The 17,459-nt window shown below is 41.8% G+C and overlaps 1 protein-coding gene across 5 annotated transcripts in view; it reads right to left on the minus strand.

Annotated features, from left to right (window-relative positions):
• STIM1 (stromal interaction molecule 1) overlaps positions 1-17,459 on the minus strand; it is a 181,674-nt gene that overhangs the window by 28,131 nt on the left and 136,084 nt on the right. For all 5 annotated transcript variants that reach the window (XM_015062088.3, XM_015062090.3, XM_015062089.3 and 2 more), the window contains exons 4-5: positions 6,383-6,494; positions 3,155-3,270 (exon numbers count right to left, since the gene is read on the minus strand). In XM_015062088.3, the coding sequence (XP_014917574.3) occupies positions 3,155-3,270; positions 6,383-6,494 (228 nt within the window). The remainder of the gene's footprint in view (positions 1-3,154; positions 3,271-6,382; positions 6,495-17,459) is intronic.

Genomic DNA, 17,459 nt, shown 5'->3' on the forward strand with positions numbered 1-17,459 from the left:
ACAGATGGACCCTGATCAGTCAGCAGACCTTCCCGGCTATTGTACAACAAACTTTGATTTGAGATTTCTCAAGTTTCAGACTGATGGCAGGATTTTCATTAAGGCTAGGCAAGGCAGCCAAGGTTTGCAGCTATACCTGGCCCAGGCTCTCCAGGGTGTTTACCACCTAAGAGCCACAGCCTTAAGAACTCACCCTCAGTACAGAACCAGGTCAGCAGCACAGGTTAGCACTCTAAGTCCTGTGTGGGTGTTGGACAGGGAACAGAGCTCAAGTAGGGATTTTAGCCCATGCTCAGATGGAAACACAGAGCTAGAGGGACACAGACCAAGGGATTCTTTGCAAGTACCCCCCAGACACAGCCCCACCCTTGCAGATGTCTCCTGGCAAAGAGCTTCCTAGTATTTTCCTCAGATTCCATCTGGCAATTTTCAAAACTTTTCTTTAACGAGCCATCAGTAGGAAAGTATAAAAACAGTATTTGCCATCAGGGCAGCTGCTGGATTCCAAAACCTTAGCTCCCAGAAGTATACCCAAGCTCTATCAGAGTCCTAGAATCAGGGAGCCAGTAAGAGCCTTGACCAAGCCCATTTTACACATAAGGAACCCAAAATCTAGGCAGGAGAACTGAATTGCCAAAGGTCACTTGATAAGGCAAGGGCCAAGCACAGATTCCTAAAAGTACAGGAAATAGACAGCAGCGGAGAGGAGGAGAACTCCTATCTTTTATCCTTTTACCAGGACCCTTACCAATCAAAGGGTTTCCTCTCAAAAACTATGGAATGTTCACCTGAAAGGAATCAAAGATCCTTTAGCTCAATTTTTTCATAATACAAATCAGAAAACACATCCTGAGAAAAGTGACCTACACAAGGTCACACAGTGAGTGGAAATTTGGAAAAGGGACCAAGGTACTTTACTTTCCTAAATTTGATAAGAAGTTCTCTAAATGGAAGTCCAGGAGTTGCCAAAAATCAAGCTGCATATGTATTGTTGTTGTTGTTGTTGTTGTTGTTGTTGTTGAGCTATAATTCACATACCCTAAAATTCACTCTTTTAAAATGTACAATTCAGTGGTTTTATCATATTTTCAAGGTTGTGCAACCATCAGCACAATTAATTTTAGAACATTATTATTATCCCAGAAAGAAATCCTATACCCAATTAGGAGTCACTACACATTTTCCACTTCCCCCAGCCTCTGCCAGCCACCAATCTGCATTCTGTCTCTATGGATGTATCTATTCTGGATATTTCATATAAATAGAATGATATAATGTGTAGCCTTTTATGTCTAGCTTCTTTCACTTAGCATGATTTCCAGGTTCATCCATGTTGTAGCATGTATTACAACTCCATTCCTTTTTGTGGCTGGATAATATTTCATTGTATTTATATACTACCACTTATCCATTTGTCCACTGATGGACATTAGGGTTGTGTGCACCTTTAGACTGTTGTGAATAGCACTGCTATGAATGTGAACATGTACTTCTTTCAGTACTTGTTTTCAATTCTTTGGATACATTCCTAGGCCTATAATTGCTGGGTTATATGGTAATTCTATATTAGGGGTTGAGGGGGAGGGAGAGATAAATAGGTGGAACACAGAGGATCTTTAAGGCAGTGAAACTATTCTATACAATACATGTATACATGTCATTGTACATTTGTCCAAACCCGTAGACTGTGCAACACCAACAGTCAACTCTAATGTAAACTATGGACTCTGAGTGATAATGATGTGGCAGTTCAGGGTCATCAGTCATTACAGATGTACCACTCTGGTGGAGGACACTAACCATGGGGGAGGCTATGCATGTGGGGGGGCAGGGTGTATGGCAAATCTGTGCACTTTCACTCAATTTATTTATTTATTTTTTTAATTTTTTTAATGTTTATTTATTTTTGAGAGACAGAGAGAGAGCACAAGCAGGGGAGGAACAGAGAGAGAGGGAGACACAGAATCCGAAGCAGGCTCCAGCCTCTGAGCTGTCAGCACAGAGCCCAACTCGAACTCACCCACCATGAGATCATGACCTGAGCCAAAGTCAGACACTTAACCAACTGAGCCACCCATACACCCCAAGCTTCACTCAATCTTGATGCAAACCTAAAACTACTCTAAAAAATAAAGTTTATTAAAAATTTAAAAAACACGTACAGATGACGGATCAGCTCAGGCACTTGTCAAGCCGAATGCACAGATGGGAAAATGTTATACAGCCTCTGACTCTGCCTGCCAGCTGCTTCTCTGGACTGGTTCTTGGCCTTATAACATTCTGTCACTGGCATCCTGAACCGATGCCAACAGCTCCCAATGGGCAGAGAGTGGGTCCTAAGAGCATGCTTGGTCAAGGCTAATTTTCTCAGAAATCTTACCACTTTTGTTCCCCCTGAGTTCACGGGGAATAAGATAAAGGATGGCAGGGTTGGCCATTCCCACCTTGTAGAGATCTTCAGGAGCTGAACTGCCTGTTTCTCTTGAGTCACCCCTGGCTGAAGAGACTACCCTTTCTTAGCCCTGAGTGTGTCTCTATGATTCCAGGGAAGCCCACTTAGTCTTCTTTGGTGGTCCAAGGACATAAGATGTTCAGCCATCAGTTCATACTCTCTGCATGTCCACAGTGAAAGCAGGGAACAGCTAATTGGCATTCAGACCCTATGTTATCCCTGAGCATTCCTTTCATATCTTAGCCTTTGTATTCTTGCTCTGGTTGTTTCCTCTGCCTAGAATGCCCTCTCCTGCCACCTGCATGGAATAAAGCCCTACCCATCCTTACAGGCAGAGGTCACATGCCACCTCTTCTATCAGATGCCTTCTCTATCCCTCCTCTGGACCTCAGAAGCATGGTGTACCTTTCTGGAACTTTCATTTTATCCCTTTATGGAAGGATATGATTCATCCAGGTCTTCCTACAGGGTCCAGTACAGCCCTGGCACAAAGTAGGTCTTAATGTATCTAATGAACGGAACTTGACATCTGACTGGATTGAAATATAAGACTATTTCATGTCTCATATTTTCACTTCTCAGTGGGAAGAGTGGAGGTGCTGCCTTGCAGGTGTACCTAGGAGACCCAGGACCTCAGCCTAGCCCCCAAAATGGCCTCAGGTTCCATGGAAAATCAGCAGCCCCTCTTTCCACAGGACTCACAGAGAGGAGGCCCAAATAGCACTGTATCCAGGGCCTTCAGCTGCAGCTTCTGCCGATGGCTCCGGTCTGTCATCTTTAGTACAGTCCCTGTCATGGTGGTGTTCGTCACAGCAAGCCTGTCGAGGCAAAGAGGAAGGGTTCAGTTTCCTGCCATTAAAACCAGGAAGGATTACCCACCTCCTCCAGGAACACTTCCATGACTTTTAGCTCTTGGTGATTGCTCCCCTGTATGCTCTAGAACACAGAGTCCATACCAGTGGATCTCAACAGGGAGTAAGGAGGGACACATAACATTTACCAAGAATATGTTCACCCTTCTCCCCATGTCCACCATCTCCTGAGAACCTTGCTCTTTGAGGACTACCCATCTGTGAGCATGCCCACACCCAACTATAAGTTTTCTGTTGTGTTTCTCCTTCCAGGGAGTATCAACTGTGCACCTATCCCCACACTCCCACCATCTGCAAATACATTCTCCTGTCCAACCCAGGTCAAAACACAATGCCACGTGACCCAGTGCTTTCTGAGGACCTCTAATCCTAACCCACTGCCATTAAGTACAAATCTGCTGATGACAAACAGTGCATTAGTCTTATTATCTTGTATTTGAGTCACTGTCATTTACTCCCAGTCAGATTATTGTAACTTTTTATGACCCTCAACATACTGTTAATGATAACTCTAGTAAGGGCCTGCAAATGAGAAAAGGACCCAGAAACAAACTGGACTTTGTTTTTCTTCTGCTAGAACACAGAGGGTGTGGAGGAGACGGTTATAAGATATGAAAGGTTGTAAATCCCGTGGTTGGGGTCCCACACATGAGCCTTTACTACTGTCATATTCCATAAAGTTAGTGTTCTTTGCTGATGCATAGCTTTGTTTCCCCAGGTAGAAAAAAATGCTTCTAACATCTGTGTGTGATTTATATTCCTGCCTGGGCACACAGGGGCAGCTACCTCCCTCTCCAGCCATGGGAAGCAATCAACCCCTCTACCAGAGAAGCAGTGAGACACTGTGATGGGGGCTGAAGGGGTCGGAAGATCTAGCTTCTGGTCCCAGCTGAGTCAGCAACTCACTTGTCTGATCATAAACTACTCAGTCTCTCCTCTGGGGCCCCATTTCCCTTCTGTGTAAGCTTCTGTGAAATCAGATGCTTCCTCTAGGCCCAGGAGCTCTGGGGGTTCCTCCTCAGAGCACTTCCACCCAGTGCACTGGCCTTCATCTAACTGATCAATGTAAGTGTCATCTTTTCTGCAGTCTATTTGTCAATGAAACCTATGAGGTGAGCAATGAGAGAAACGAGAAAGGAGCTAACATTTACTAAGCAGCTACTGCATCTCTCATCCTGTTCTGATGCTTCACATACAATGCCTCATTCAGTCCTCTGACTGGAAGGACACAGTTCCATCACTAGCTCCACTTCACTGCACCACTGACTTAACTCAGAGTTGAGCAACTCGCCCAAAGTCATGTACATAGTACGTAAGTGGCAAAGGCAGGAAATGAACTCAAATCTTCTGGATTCTTCCCATTACACCACGCTGCCTAGTGGTGGGCCTACAACCACTGCCACTCCATCCCACACTCCGTGTACCGAAGGCTCCAGGCTTCCTGCTGTCACTAAGGTGCCACAGCCTGGCTTCCTCCACCCCCCGCCTGACCTGGCTGGATCTGGTCTAGCTACAGGGAGGCACCAAGAGCCCATGACTTGAGAACTGACTTCTCATCCTATGTTTTCGCTCTAATGGAACCATAGCTATTCCTCAAGATGGAATGGGCCAAGGCGATACTGCAATTTCCATGGGTAACAGGAAAGAAACCTAGATCCTGGAGTTTCATGGTCAATCATCTATTTAATTGTCTCTTTCATTAAACATGGAATTCCTCAAGGCAGATGGGGTCTGATACACCTCTTTGTCCTCAGGGCCCAGGAGAGAACCCAGCACAGGGTAGATAATTGGTAAAGTTTCATGAAAAGACCTGGGTTCAAATCTCAGCTCTGCCACTTACCAGCTTGGATAAATCATAAAATATTTGAAATTCAGTTTGTTCACCCAAAAGCCGGGGTAGTAATTCCTTCCTCCCAGAATTGTGAGAACCAACTGAAATAATAGGCAGGAAAGTGTTCTAGAAGGGGTTGTACAAACAGTAAGATTATTACTCTCTCCAGGGTAGGGAGAAGCTGTGAAAAGGAGGCTGCAGGCAGGGGGCGGGGGCAGCAGCACCCAGTAGCTCTGCGGCTGCAGGCTGCAAAGTGTGGGTGCACCAGCAGCTTCACCTCCCCCTTTCCCCTCTGCTGAAGCTCATAACCAGATGCACCTACGTAATAGGATGACAGATTATACACAATCAGCACTTACCAGATAGTAAGCCCTTGGAAGGCAAGGGCAGGCTGTTGTCATCTTTATCCCCAGCACCCAGCACAAGTGCTTGGCATGGAGCAGGTACCCAGTAAATATTTGTCGAATGAATAAGTAAATGGATTAATGGCTGCATGACACATGGTACTAGTCTGACATAACAAGAAGTCCATGCAGTACTCCATCTCCTCCCCACCCCCACAGGCCCTGGCCTACTGCACCTGTGAAGCAGGCAGAGTTAGGGTACCACAGCTGTTGGAAGAGTCATCCCAGAGAGGAGGCCAGGGCCAGTGGGGGTCAGCCCCACCTCACACCACGTCTTTAGAGTAGACACACTCCATATGGATAATTCAAGGGAGGCTAACAGAGCCCCGAGGCTCCTGGGCAGTAAAAGAGGCAGCTGCTGGGAGCACAGCAAAAGAAAAGAGAAATACCACAGGCTTTGAAGTCTACCCAGATCTAGGTTCAAATCAGTTTTGCCTCTAACTAGCCATGTGACCTTGGAAAAGTTACTTAGTCTCATTGTCTATATACAATAATACCTACCTTACAGGATTGATGTAAGAATTAAGTGACATACTATATATGAAGTGGTGCATAGGAGTGCCTGCCATGTACTAAACATTCAATAAACGACAGCCATTAGTATTACTCCCAGGATCGACAGAAATGTTAAATAAGAGAACGGATGCCAAGCGTCCATCACACTTCAGAGCAAGTGCACAATGGATGCGAGAATAGGAGAGGTCTAGAGAGTGTGCCCTGAAAAAAGTGGAGCCTCGTTTAACTGGCCAGAGAAACCTGATGTTGGGCCGATCCCAGTCCATTCCCTACACCCCCAAGTGAGAGAATCCAGTCTCCTCCTAACCTCGGCATGGCATGGCCACTCAGCTGCAGCTTCCGGAAGGTTTCCTCATACTGAGGCAGCTCCACGTACGTGATCAGCCACTGCACCACCTCATCCACGGTCCAGTTGTACACTGTGGGAAGAGACAAGCAAAGCTTTGACTCCAGAATGCAAGAACTACTTGAACTTACCATCAGTCACATTGGCCTTCTCATTGACCACATGTTTATGTGTTTACCATCCCCCTCTCCTACAAATCCTCAGTATAAAAGGGGTACATACTGTACCTTTTGTTTGACCCACAGGGAATGGCCTTGCTCTTTCACTCTACCGGTATTTGGGTGAAATAACCCTCAACTATAATATAATAATGATAATAATACTAACAAATGCCATCCTTTACATGGCACTTACTATATGACAGGTACTCTTCTAGAGGCCTCATATACATTAACGCATTGTTCTTCACAACAACCATGTGAAAGATAGGTCCTATTTTATCCCTATTTTACAGATGGAGAAAATGAGGCACAGAAAGGTTATATAACTTTCCGAAAGTTGCCCAGCTAGGAATTGGCAAAGCAAACACCTGCACTCAAGCAGTGTGGTTCTGTAACCCTTGCTCTAAGCCATTATGCACTCCTGTGCTCTTGCTGTCTCTCTCAGATAGACAGAGACAGACAGACAGACAGACAGGTAGACGAATGACATATAGGATATGTGTATCACATGGCACCCAGGAATACCAGCATACTGAACTTAAAAAGACTGGGAGCAACTGAGTTGCAGCAAAAAAAGATGTCATTTTATTGAATTTAAAGTTTGCTTTCAGGGGCGCCTGGGTGGCGCAGTCGGTTAAGCGTCCGACTTCAGCCAGGTCACAATCTCGCGGTCCGTGAGTTCGAGCCCCGCATCGGGCTCTGGGCTGATGGCTCGGAGCCTGGAGCCTGTTTCCTATTCTGTGTCTCCCTCTCTCTCTGCCCCTCCCCCGTTCATGCTCTGTCTCTCTCTGTCCCAAAAATAAATAAAAAACGTTGAAAAAAAATTTTTTAAAAAAATAAATAAAGTTTGCTTTCATTTAATGTATAAACCTGTTTTTGTTTATATTTGTATACAAATTTTATATAGTACCTTAAACCTCATTTTATGTTTGTACACATTTAGATAATAATTTGAGTAATCATTGTTATAATAAAAACAGTTTAAGTCAGCATTGTAGGTCCAAGATAAATTATTTCCCTTAAAAGGAATTTGTACATTCCTCAAGTTTGAAAACTACTTGCTGCAAGCAGCAAGAAGCCAAAAAATGTTCCGAAAGAGAATGAAACGGTGAGATTTATCACCCTCTTCTCTTAAGGTCCATGTCTTCCCCCAAAACTGCCTTTCATCAGAGTGCTGTCCAATTTTCCTTTAAAAGTCAGGAAACAGGGGCACCTGGGTGGCTCAGTCGGTTAAGCGTGCAACTTCGGCTTAGGTCGTGATCTCGCAGTCCGTGAGTTCGAGCCCCGCGTCAGGCTCTGTGCTGACAGCTCAGAGCCTGGAGCCTGTTTCAGATTCTGTGTCTCCCTCTCTCTGACCCTCCCCTGTTCATGCTCTGTCTCTCTCTGTCTCAAAAATAAATAAAGGTTAAAAAAAATTTTTTTAAATAAATAAATAAAAATGAAAGTCAGGAAACATCAAAGACACGGACTATATCCTGTTCATTTTTGCTCACCCCACTGTCTCTGAGGTAAAGCTTCTTATACAGTAGCATCAATAAGAATTTACTCAAGGAATAACCACCCCAAACAAGGAATTCCAGAAATGGTCTGATTGTGGGCCTCCAAAGAGAAACAAGCATCTCCTTAAACAAATACACAGCTCATGTGGATGGTTAACTTCTGAAATCCCTGTCAGAAAAATAGGCATTCCTCTGGTAAACACGCCTCAGATATTGAATTACTTCTGTCACTCTCAGATAAGCTGGAGAAGTTGGAAGGCTGGACCTGTCCCTTCACTCACCTACTTCCCCTTCAGTGTAGCCCAGCACGTGGTACAAAGCAGACACTGAGACATCCTGCATGAAACAAAATTGGAGGCAAAAACGCTCTGAACTCTTGATGTCCTCAAGAAGCTACTAGAGCTCAGGAGGGAAGTTTTGTAGCTGAGACTTTGGATATCCATTAAACTGTCTGCAGAGGCACCGGAGGTGAGAAAAGGAAGGTGCCTTGGGAGGAAATGAGGGGCACTCTAGTGCACTTAGACTGCATCCTAGGAGACAAGATCCCAGAGGATTAGGTTTTCCTAATCCTTGGTCATTGCTTGGTTAAATTTCTAATTCCCAGACTAGAATATATTGGAAAGAGAAGAGAAATTAATTTCCAAGAGCTATGTTGAAATCCTAGGGTTTGGGAAAGGAGGGATGACAGAGCAGAGTTAGAAAAGCGGGATGTTGGGGCGCCTGGGTGGCTCAGTAGGTTGGGCGACCGACTTCGGCTCAGGTCATGATCTCGCGGTCCGTGAGTTCGAGCCCCGCATCAGGCTCTGTGCTGACAGCTCAGAGCCTGGAGCCTGTTTCAGATTCTGTGTCTCCCTCTCTCTCTGACCTTCCCCCATTCATGCTCTGTCTCTCTCTGTCTCTAAAATGAATAAACGTTAAAAAAAATTTAAAAAAAAAAGCGGGATGTATATGCCTTTGTATCCATTAGTAGACATTACAAATGTGCTCATTTACTATGGTCTAGAACGTCAGCTAATGAAGGTGTAGTAGAGGGACACACAGATACGAGGCAGATGGACAAGTACCAGCCTGTGAAGTACAGAGAACAACACACTCCTGCCACTGCTGCCAAGGGAGCTCAGCCACGTCCAGCACAATGGGGCCTTTCTGCTTGGCATGTGGAGTGGAAAGAAGGCCACTTTTCTGTTGCTAGAAAGGCCTGAGGCTAGCTGTGCTACAAGAGCCTTTTGTCTCCTGGGAGGATGCCTTACTACAAGCCCAAACATAGACACTTGGCATGCAGGAACTGCCCTATCTGCACCTTACACTGCAGTGCAGATGGGCAGGAGTCACTCTAGACCAGGGTTTCTCAGTCTCTGCACCACTGACATTTTGGATAGGATAATTCTTTGTTGGGGGGGGGGGGGGGTTGTCCTCTGCAGTGGAGGATATTAACCAATATCTCCGGCATCCACCCACGAGATGTAGCATGCTGCCAGTCATGACAATCAAAAATGTCTCTGCGTATTGTGAAATGTTCCCTGGGGGATAAAATTGCCCACCAGCCGAGAACCACTGTTGTAAACATGACATTAAGTGAGATGGAGGTCTATAAGGTAAGGGGGCCACTGCATTCCAATGAGGATGGACTCTTAACATAGTCAGCCCCTACATGGCTAAGCTATTGGGAAGAGGATAATGGTTTTAGCATATCAGGACAAACCTCGAGGTAGTTATTTTAGTGTGTGTGTGTGTGTGTGTGTGTGTGTGTGTGCATGTGCTCTACACATCATTCTGTTACCTAGGCACACACGCTATCTAGGTAAGCTTGGCAGCATGGTGTTGGCCACCCAGAGTCACTACAGTCTGGGCAAAGTAAGCCAGGATGGGCGGTATCCTTATCTGAGAGTGACCCTGTGTCCCAATCAATAGCCAAGGCAAGATATCAGGGTCCCTTACCCCTAAGGTTCAAGTACCTAAAAGTTAAAAGGCTTGTTCTACTTTCTCATTCCAAAAGAGAAAATGGGAAGAATCTCCAGGCCAAAGTGAGGACAAAGGTAATAGCAAGTACAGAGAGCTGTGGCTGTTAGAAGGCCACAGAATTTGGCAAGGAGAGCTTAGTACAGATAGTCTCCAAATGACTCACATGCCCAAATTCCAGGAGGATATGCAAGCAAGAGACAGTCTTCTAAAGTCATGAGCCTCTCATCACCCTAAGCCTGTCCATGAGGCCCCTAGAGAGATCAAAAACTACCTCTCTGGGCAAAATGACAGACAATACTACACAGCGTCAGAGAAGGCCAATCTCTGGTGTTTTCAGCACCAAATAGTCCTTCATAAGACAAGTGTATAAGGTGATTAACTTTGTAGTCTCCAACCCTTTTAATGACATAACCTACCTGTATTTGGAGCATACATTGCCAACACAGGACTATCTATTTATAAATCAGACTCATGTACTGACATTAGGTATACTGTAAAACATACACAAAAATTAACGAATGAAATAAATACAATATGAGCATAAGCTACAGTATTCTCTTCTAGCACCTAGCTGATTATCTTATGAAGCTGGAAACCACTGGGTAAACAGTCAAACTCATACCAAACAGATGACCTGAACTTCACAGCTCTTCCCTGGATGCTGCCTCAGCTGTTGCTCTGAATTTAGCAGACCTGATCTACAATCAGTGTCTTGCACTATTTTGCTACTCATCTTTGGACATTGCTCTCAGACTTCTAGGTCTTTGCTATTTCCAGAAAAGTTCTTTTCCCTCTTTGTGGACTGCCAAACACCAACTAATCCTTAAAACCTAGCTCCAGCTCTTCATTGTGGAAATGCTTTGGAGCTCATTTCTAAATCCTCTCTTCTAAAACCTTCAAAATATGAGCACTAGCACTCCCTTCTCTGCTTACTTAGCACTTTCTTTATTCGGACTTCTTTTCTAACATGTATGTTATATTGTTATTATTAGTCACATGTCTCTCTTCTCCATTGTGCTATATATAAGCACTATGGTGGTAGGGAACATGTCTTTTCTATTTCTGTATTCCCCAATGTCTAACACAGGGCTAGATCATTCTAAATACTCTCTAAAGTTTACTGAATGGACAAGAGAATCAATATGAATGAATGAATGAATTAATTAATTAATTAATTAACAAATGAAGGCAATCTGTAGGTCCTGGATCACGTGTAGCACATCCCATCAGGATTTCCACTATGTTTTCCCACCAACAGCATCACTGCCCCCCACAGACTTCTCATGGAAGTAAAGGAGAGAATTTTTTTTTTTAAGCACTTATACATATCAACAGAGAACTCTATAAATTGATGATCAGTTAGCTTCTCGGATAGTAAAGATCTATCCTGGCCTCCACACTATGCTTCATAGGAAAAGGCCTTTTCCCTTTGAGAAAGATTTTTATGTAAAATGAGTAAACTCTCCTACTTTAATTTAGAATAGCCACAAAAAATGAAGTCATTCAGGATTTCCAAATACCTGGCCATGTTAGAATGCTGGATTTTAATTGTCAAATTTAGCAGAAAAAGCACTAGATTTGAAGCTGGAAGACTTTGATTTCCATCCTATTGGCCATGGATCACCTTGGGTAAATCACTTAACCATCTGAACCTCAATTTCCCCTTCTATAAAATTTCTTTCCAGTCATTCATAACATTTATTTTGTACTACTTTGTGCCAGGCACTGGAAACAGAGCAGTGATTGAGACAGATACCCAGGTAGCTTACCATCTAACAGTGTTGATCTCTTCAAGTTGTTGAATTAAATGAGTTCATATGTTTGAAAACACCTAGGATTTAATACAAACTCAGTAGTAATTTCTTCTTCATTCATATATATGAATGAAGAAATATACATTCATTCAACAAGCGATAGATATTGAAAACTGGTTAGAATCTGGGTAGATACACCTATAGGCTCACCAGAGGGAAGAAATGTGAGCAAAGACACGTTGTTGCCCATTGTCTCTCTAAGTGGTTTCCTTCTGGCTCTCACTAGCAGTTTGCCACCTGCACCTAGAGGGAGGCAGGGGTCTTAGTTTTCTGATGTGGTGTCAACCTCAACTCCTGAATCATCACTGTAAAGAGAATCTGGCACTTGGGCCAAGGCCTCATGTGACAGGCCCACTAGGCTACCCAGCACAAACCCGGTCTACACGGCTGCAGAGCAGTAAGAGAACCTAGGCTTTGGAATGTTGAATGAGCCAAACAACTTGTGTAAGATCTCACAATGGTAGAGCCAAGGACAAACTTCTGTCTTCCACATTCCTATGCTGGACCAGGCCCTGTGCAAAGTGTTAAGATATAAAATCATATAAGGTAATGTCCTCAAGCAATCTGATGGGAAAACAGGCAAGGAAATAGATGATTGCAATTAGTGTACTAAATGCTGTGATGAGATAAGGGTAAGGAGATGTGGGAGCACAGAAAGCACCTAAACCTAAACTATGGTCTCCAGGGAAGATTTCCTAAAGAAGGGTATACTTTGGGTGCTATATGTAAGTCATGAATCACTAAATTCTACTCCTGAAACCAATACTATACTATATGCTATCCATTACCTAATTTGAATTTAAATAAAATCTTGAAATAAAAGAAAGAATGAAAAGAATATGGAAAATAAAGAGAATAAAAGGAGAAAATAAAAAGAAGACTTAAATTGAGTCTTGTCAAATAGGATTTAATCAGATCAACAAGGGGGAGGGAAAGAGGGAACAGTATCTATGAAAGCAACATGGGATGAAAGGAAACGACATATCCTCCCAACTGCAAATAAATTAGTGTAGCTATAGAGTAGATGTGATGAAGAGTGGTAAAAAAGAAGAAAATAAGTGGATCACAGAGATAAGCATGGGCCTGACATGCTGAACTAATCTAGCACAATGCCTGGTATATAGAAGGTATAATTCTTTTAAGTAATTTCTTCAAGTAATTCTTTTAAGTTTATTTATGTATTTTGAAGGAGGAAGCAGAGAGAGAAGAAGAGAGAATATTAAGCAGGCTCCATGCTGTCAGTGTAGAGCCCAATGCATGGCTCAAACCCATAAACCATGAGATCATGACCTGAGCTGAAATCAAGAATTGGACACTTAATCAACTGAGCCTCCTAGGCACCCTGATTATTATTATTATTATTTTTGTAATGAAGGCATGTTTACACAAATTGTAGGAGGAAACAGTACTTTTGGGGGCCAATACTACAGAGGTGAATAAGGCATGATGGAGAAACATGGCATTAAAATATAAAGAAACTCTCAGGATATAAAAGGTCACCAGGTTTTTATTTATATATACATATTGAACTTTTTCCCCCAACTGAAATAATTCAGTTGAGATTACAAATGGACATTTAATTTCAGCATTTAACATCTCATTGATAAACACTAAAAAAAGTCAATGGCATTTTCTATAAAAATTTGTTTCATCAACAACTACTAAGCTTTCAAGTACCTCATTTTGTTAAGTCCCAAATGAGACAGCAGTTGTAACCTAAGCTTACTGCTAATTCTTCACAAACTCAAGTGTTACCTAATGAATAGAAAAGCCAATATTTATCTCCTCCAAGTAACATAAGATTATCATATGTGATTACACAGGAATTTACTTGTAACATCTTTAGCAATACCTTTATTAGTCCAGGTTCCAATTAAGAATATTTCTTCCACCTAGAAATTTGGTGTTCTGGCATATTTGTTTCACTATTAAAAAAATAAAAATAAAAAATAAGAAGCCACTGAAAAATTTAAGCAGAGACCTGGTCAGATATTTACTTTAGAAAGATCCCTCTGGAACCAATTGAAGGACAAACTGCAGTAGAGCTAGACAGGCCAAGAAGTACAGTATGAAAGCATCCAAGCAAAGTGATTAAGCTGAGGTTTCTGCTTCAGGCTAAGATGAAGTAACTACAATGGAATTCACCCTCTCTCCTGAAACAACCAAAAGAAGAGAAAAGACAAAATATATGAAACAATGGTTTTAAAGACACTGGACATCAGGCTATAATGGACATTGATCCTTAAGAGATGGTAAACAAATGAGGCAGGTGATATACTTGTCCTAGTTATGGCTCTGAAAGAATTTCCAGGCCACAGTGCAGAGAGTGGAACTAAGATTTAGGAATAAATGGAAGTACACTAGTGTTAGGTTCTTACACTATATGTGACAAGGTGTAATAATAGCTCTTGAGAACCCTCATGTGCTGTTGGTGGGAATGTATATTGGTGCAGTCACTGTGGAATGCAGTATGGAAGATCCTCAAAAAATTAAAAATAAAATTACCATATGATCCAGTATTTCTACCACTAGGTATTTATCCAAAGAAAGTGAAAACACTGGGGTGCCTGGGTGGCTCCGCTGGTTAAGTGTCCCACTATTGATTTCAGCTCAGGTCATGACCTCCCAGTTCACAAGATTGAGCCCCATGTGCTCAACAGCACAGAGCCTGCTTGGGATTCTCTCCCTCTCTTTCTCTCTGCCTCTCCCCCCCCCCCCCATGCTTGCTCTCTCTCTCTCTCTCTCTCTCTCTCTCTCTCTATTTCAAAATAAATAAATAAACATTAAAAAAATGAAAACACTAACTTGAAAAAATATATGCACCCCTGTTTATTACAGCATTATTTACAATAGCCAAGATATGAAAGCAACCTAAGTGTCCATTGATAGATGACGGATAAAGAAGATGTGGTATATATACATTGAAATACTACTCAGCCACAAAGAGGAATGAGATCTTAACATGTGCAACAACACAGATGGACCTGGAGGGTATTATGCTAAGTGAAGGAAGTTCAAGAAAAATAAATACCATATGATTTAACTTATATGTGGAATCTAAAAAAACAATATAAATGGACAAACAAACAAAGCAGAAACAGACCCAGAGAACAAACACAGAGAACAAACTAGTGGTTGGTTGCCAGAGGAGAGGGGGCTAGAGAAAGAGCAAAATGGGTGAAGGGGAATGGGATGGACAGGCTTCCAGTTATGAAATGAATAAGTCACAGTGATGAAAGGTACAGCATAGAGATATAATCAATGGTGTTGCAGATAGCATTGTGTGGTAACTGATAGTAGCTACAGTTATGGTGAGTAAAACATAATATATAGAGTTGTTGAATCACTATGTCATATACCTGAAACTAATGAAATATTGTCAACTATATTTCAATAACAAATAAAATAATAACATCCCTAGAAAGAAGACTATGAAAGATTAAAGATGCATATTTTATCGCCTAAAGCAACCACTAAAATAACAAAACAGGGTTAAAACAACAAAAAAAAGATCAAATGGAATTATAAAAAACTACTCATTAACCCAAAATAAGGCAGAAAAAAAAGAAAAGAGAAGAAAAAACAGTAGGGAAAAATATCAGAAAACAAATAGCAAGATAGTAGCCTCAAATCTACTCATATTAATATCCACATTAAATGTAAATGGTCTAAATACCCCAACTAAAAGGCAGCGATTATCAGATTGCCAAAAAATATAAGACCCAATCATAAACTGCCTATAACAAATGCATTTATGGAAACCAATTTGACAAGAAATCTCATATATTAAAAAAAAAATGCATTTAGGGGCGCCTGGGTGGTTCAGTCAGGTAAGGGTGTGACTCAGTATCGGCTCAGGTCATGATCTCACGGTCTCATAGGTTCAAGCCCCACATCAGGCTCTGTGCTATCAGATTTTGATATAATTTTGATATTTTGATATGAATATAGCTTTATTTTGAGTATTATTAGTTTTGTGTATCTTTTTCCATGTATTTACTTTTAATATACTTGTGTTTTTATATTTAATGCATTTCTTTTTTCTTTTTTTAATGTTTGCTTTTTGTTGTTGAGAGAGAGAGCAAAAGAGAGAGAGAGCGCACATGCACAAGTTGGGGAAGAGCAGAATGAGAGGGAGACAAAGAATCCAAAGCAGGCTACAGGCTCTGAACTATCATCAGAGAGCCCAATGTGGGGCTTGAACCCATGAACCGTGAGATCATGACCTGAGATGAAGCTGGATGCCCAACCGACTGAGCCACCCAGTCCCTCCTTTCTTTCTTTCTTTCTTCCTTTTTTTTTTTTGGTTTTTTTTTGTTTTTTTGTTTTTAAGTTTATTTACTTATTTTGGGAGAGACAGAGACAGGGTAAGTGAAGGAGGGGCAGAGACAGAGGGAGAGGGGGAGAGAGAGAGAAAGAGAGAGAGAGAGAGAGAGAGAGAGAGAGAGAGAGGATCCCAAGTAGGCTCCTCACTGTCAGCACAGAGCCCAATGAAGGGCTCAAACTCACAAGCCATGAGATCATGACGTGAGCCAAAATCAAGTGCCAGATGCTTAACTGACTGAGTCATCCAGGCACCCCTTAAATAAATAAACTTTAAAAAAATAATAACAGGGGCACCTGGGTGGCTCAGTCGGTTAAGCGTCCGACTTCAGCTCAGGTCATGATCTCACCGTTAGTGAGTTCAAGCCGCACATCATGGTCTATGCTGACAGCTCAGAGCCTGGAGCCCACTTTGGATTCTGTGTCTCCCTCTCTCTGCCCCTTCCCCACTCACATTCTGTCTCTCTCAAAAATAAATAAACATTATAAATAAATAAATAGATAAATAATCCTAAATCTGTATGCACCTAGTAACATACCTTCAAAATACATGAAGCAAAAACTCACAGAACTAATTGCAAGAAAAAATAGGCAAATCCAATATTATAGTTGAAAATTTAAATACTCCCCCTCAATAACTGATGGAGCAACTAGGCAGAAAATCAGCAAAGATCTAGTAGACATGAACCACACCATCAACCAACATGGCCTGATTGACATTTATTGAACACTCCACCCAACAACAGCCAAATGCATATGGAACATGTACCAAGATATATAATATTCAGAAACATAATAAAATGTTTTAAAACACTGTAAAGGATTCAAGCCATACAAAGTATGTTCTCAAACCACAATGGAATTAAACTGGAAATCAATAACAGAAAAATCTTTAGAAAATCCCCTAACATTTGAAAACTACATACCATCCTTCTAAAAAAAAAAACTCATGAATCAAAGAAGATATCAAAAAGGAAATAGAAAGTAAATAGAATATTTGAGTTGAATAAAAATAAAAATAAAACATATCATCTAACATGGTGAAGAGCCAATACTGGATGAATATAAGATACAAGACAGATTTCAGAGGCATGAATTTCCAGGGCCAAAATAATTCCTCAAATTGGAATACATTATTGAGGGATATCAAGTTATTGAAGACTGTATCAGACCAAAAAAAAAAAAAAAAAAAAAAAGAATAAGGATTTACCACCAGTTGTGCTTTCATTTTAGGTATTTTTGCCCTGTCTATGCTACCTATAAATCAGTTAGGAAAAAG

This window comes from Acinonyx jubatus, chromosome D1 (genome assembly GCF_027475565.1).
Source record: "Acinonyx jubatus isolate Ajub_Pintada_27869175 chromosome D1, VMU_Ajub_asm_v1.0, whole genome shotgun sequence".
In the NCBI taxonomy this organism is placed as follows: Eukaryota; Metazoa; Chordata; class Mammalia; order Carnivora; family Felidae; genus Acinonyx; species Acinonyx jubatus.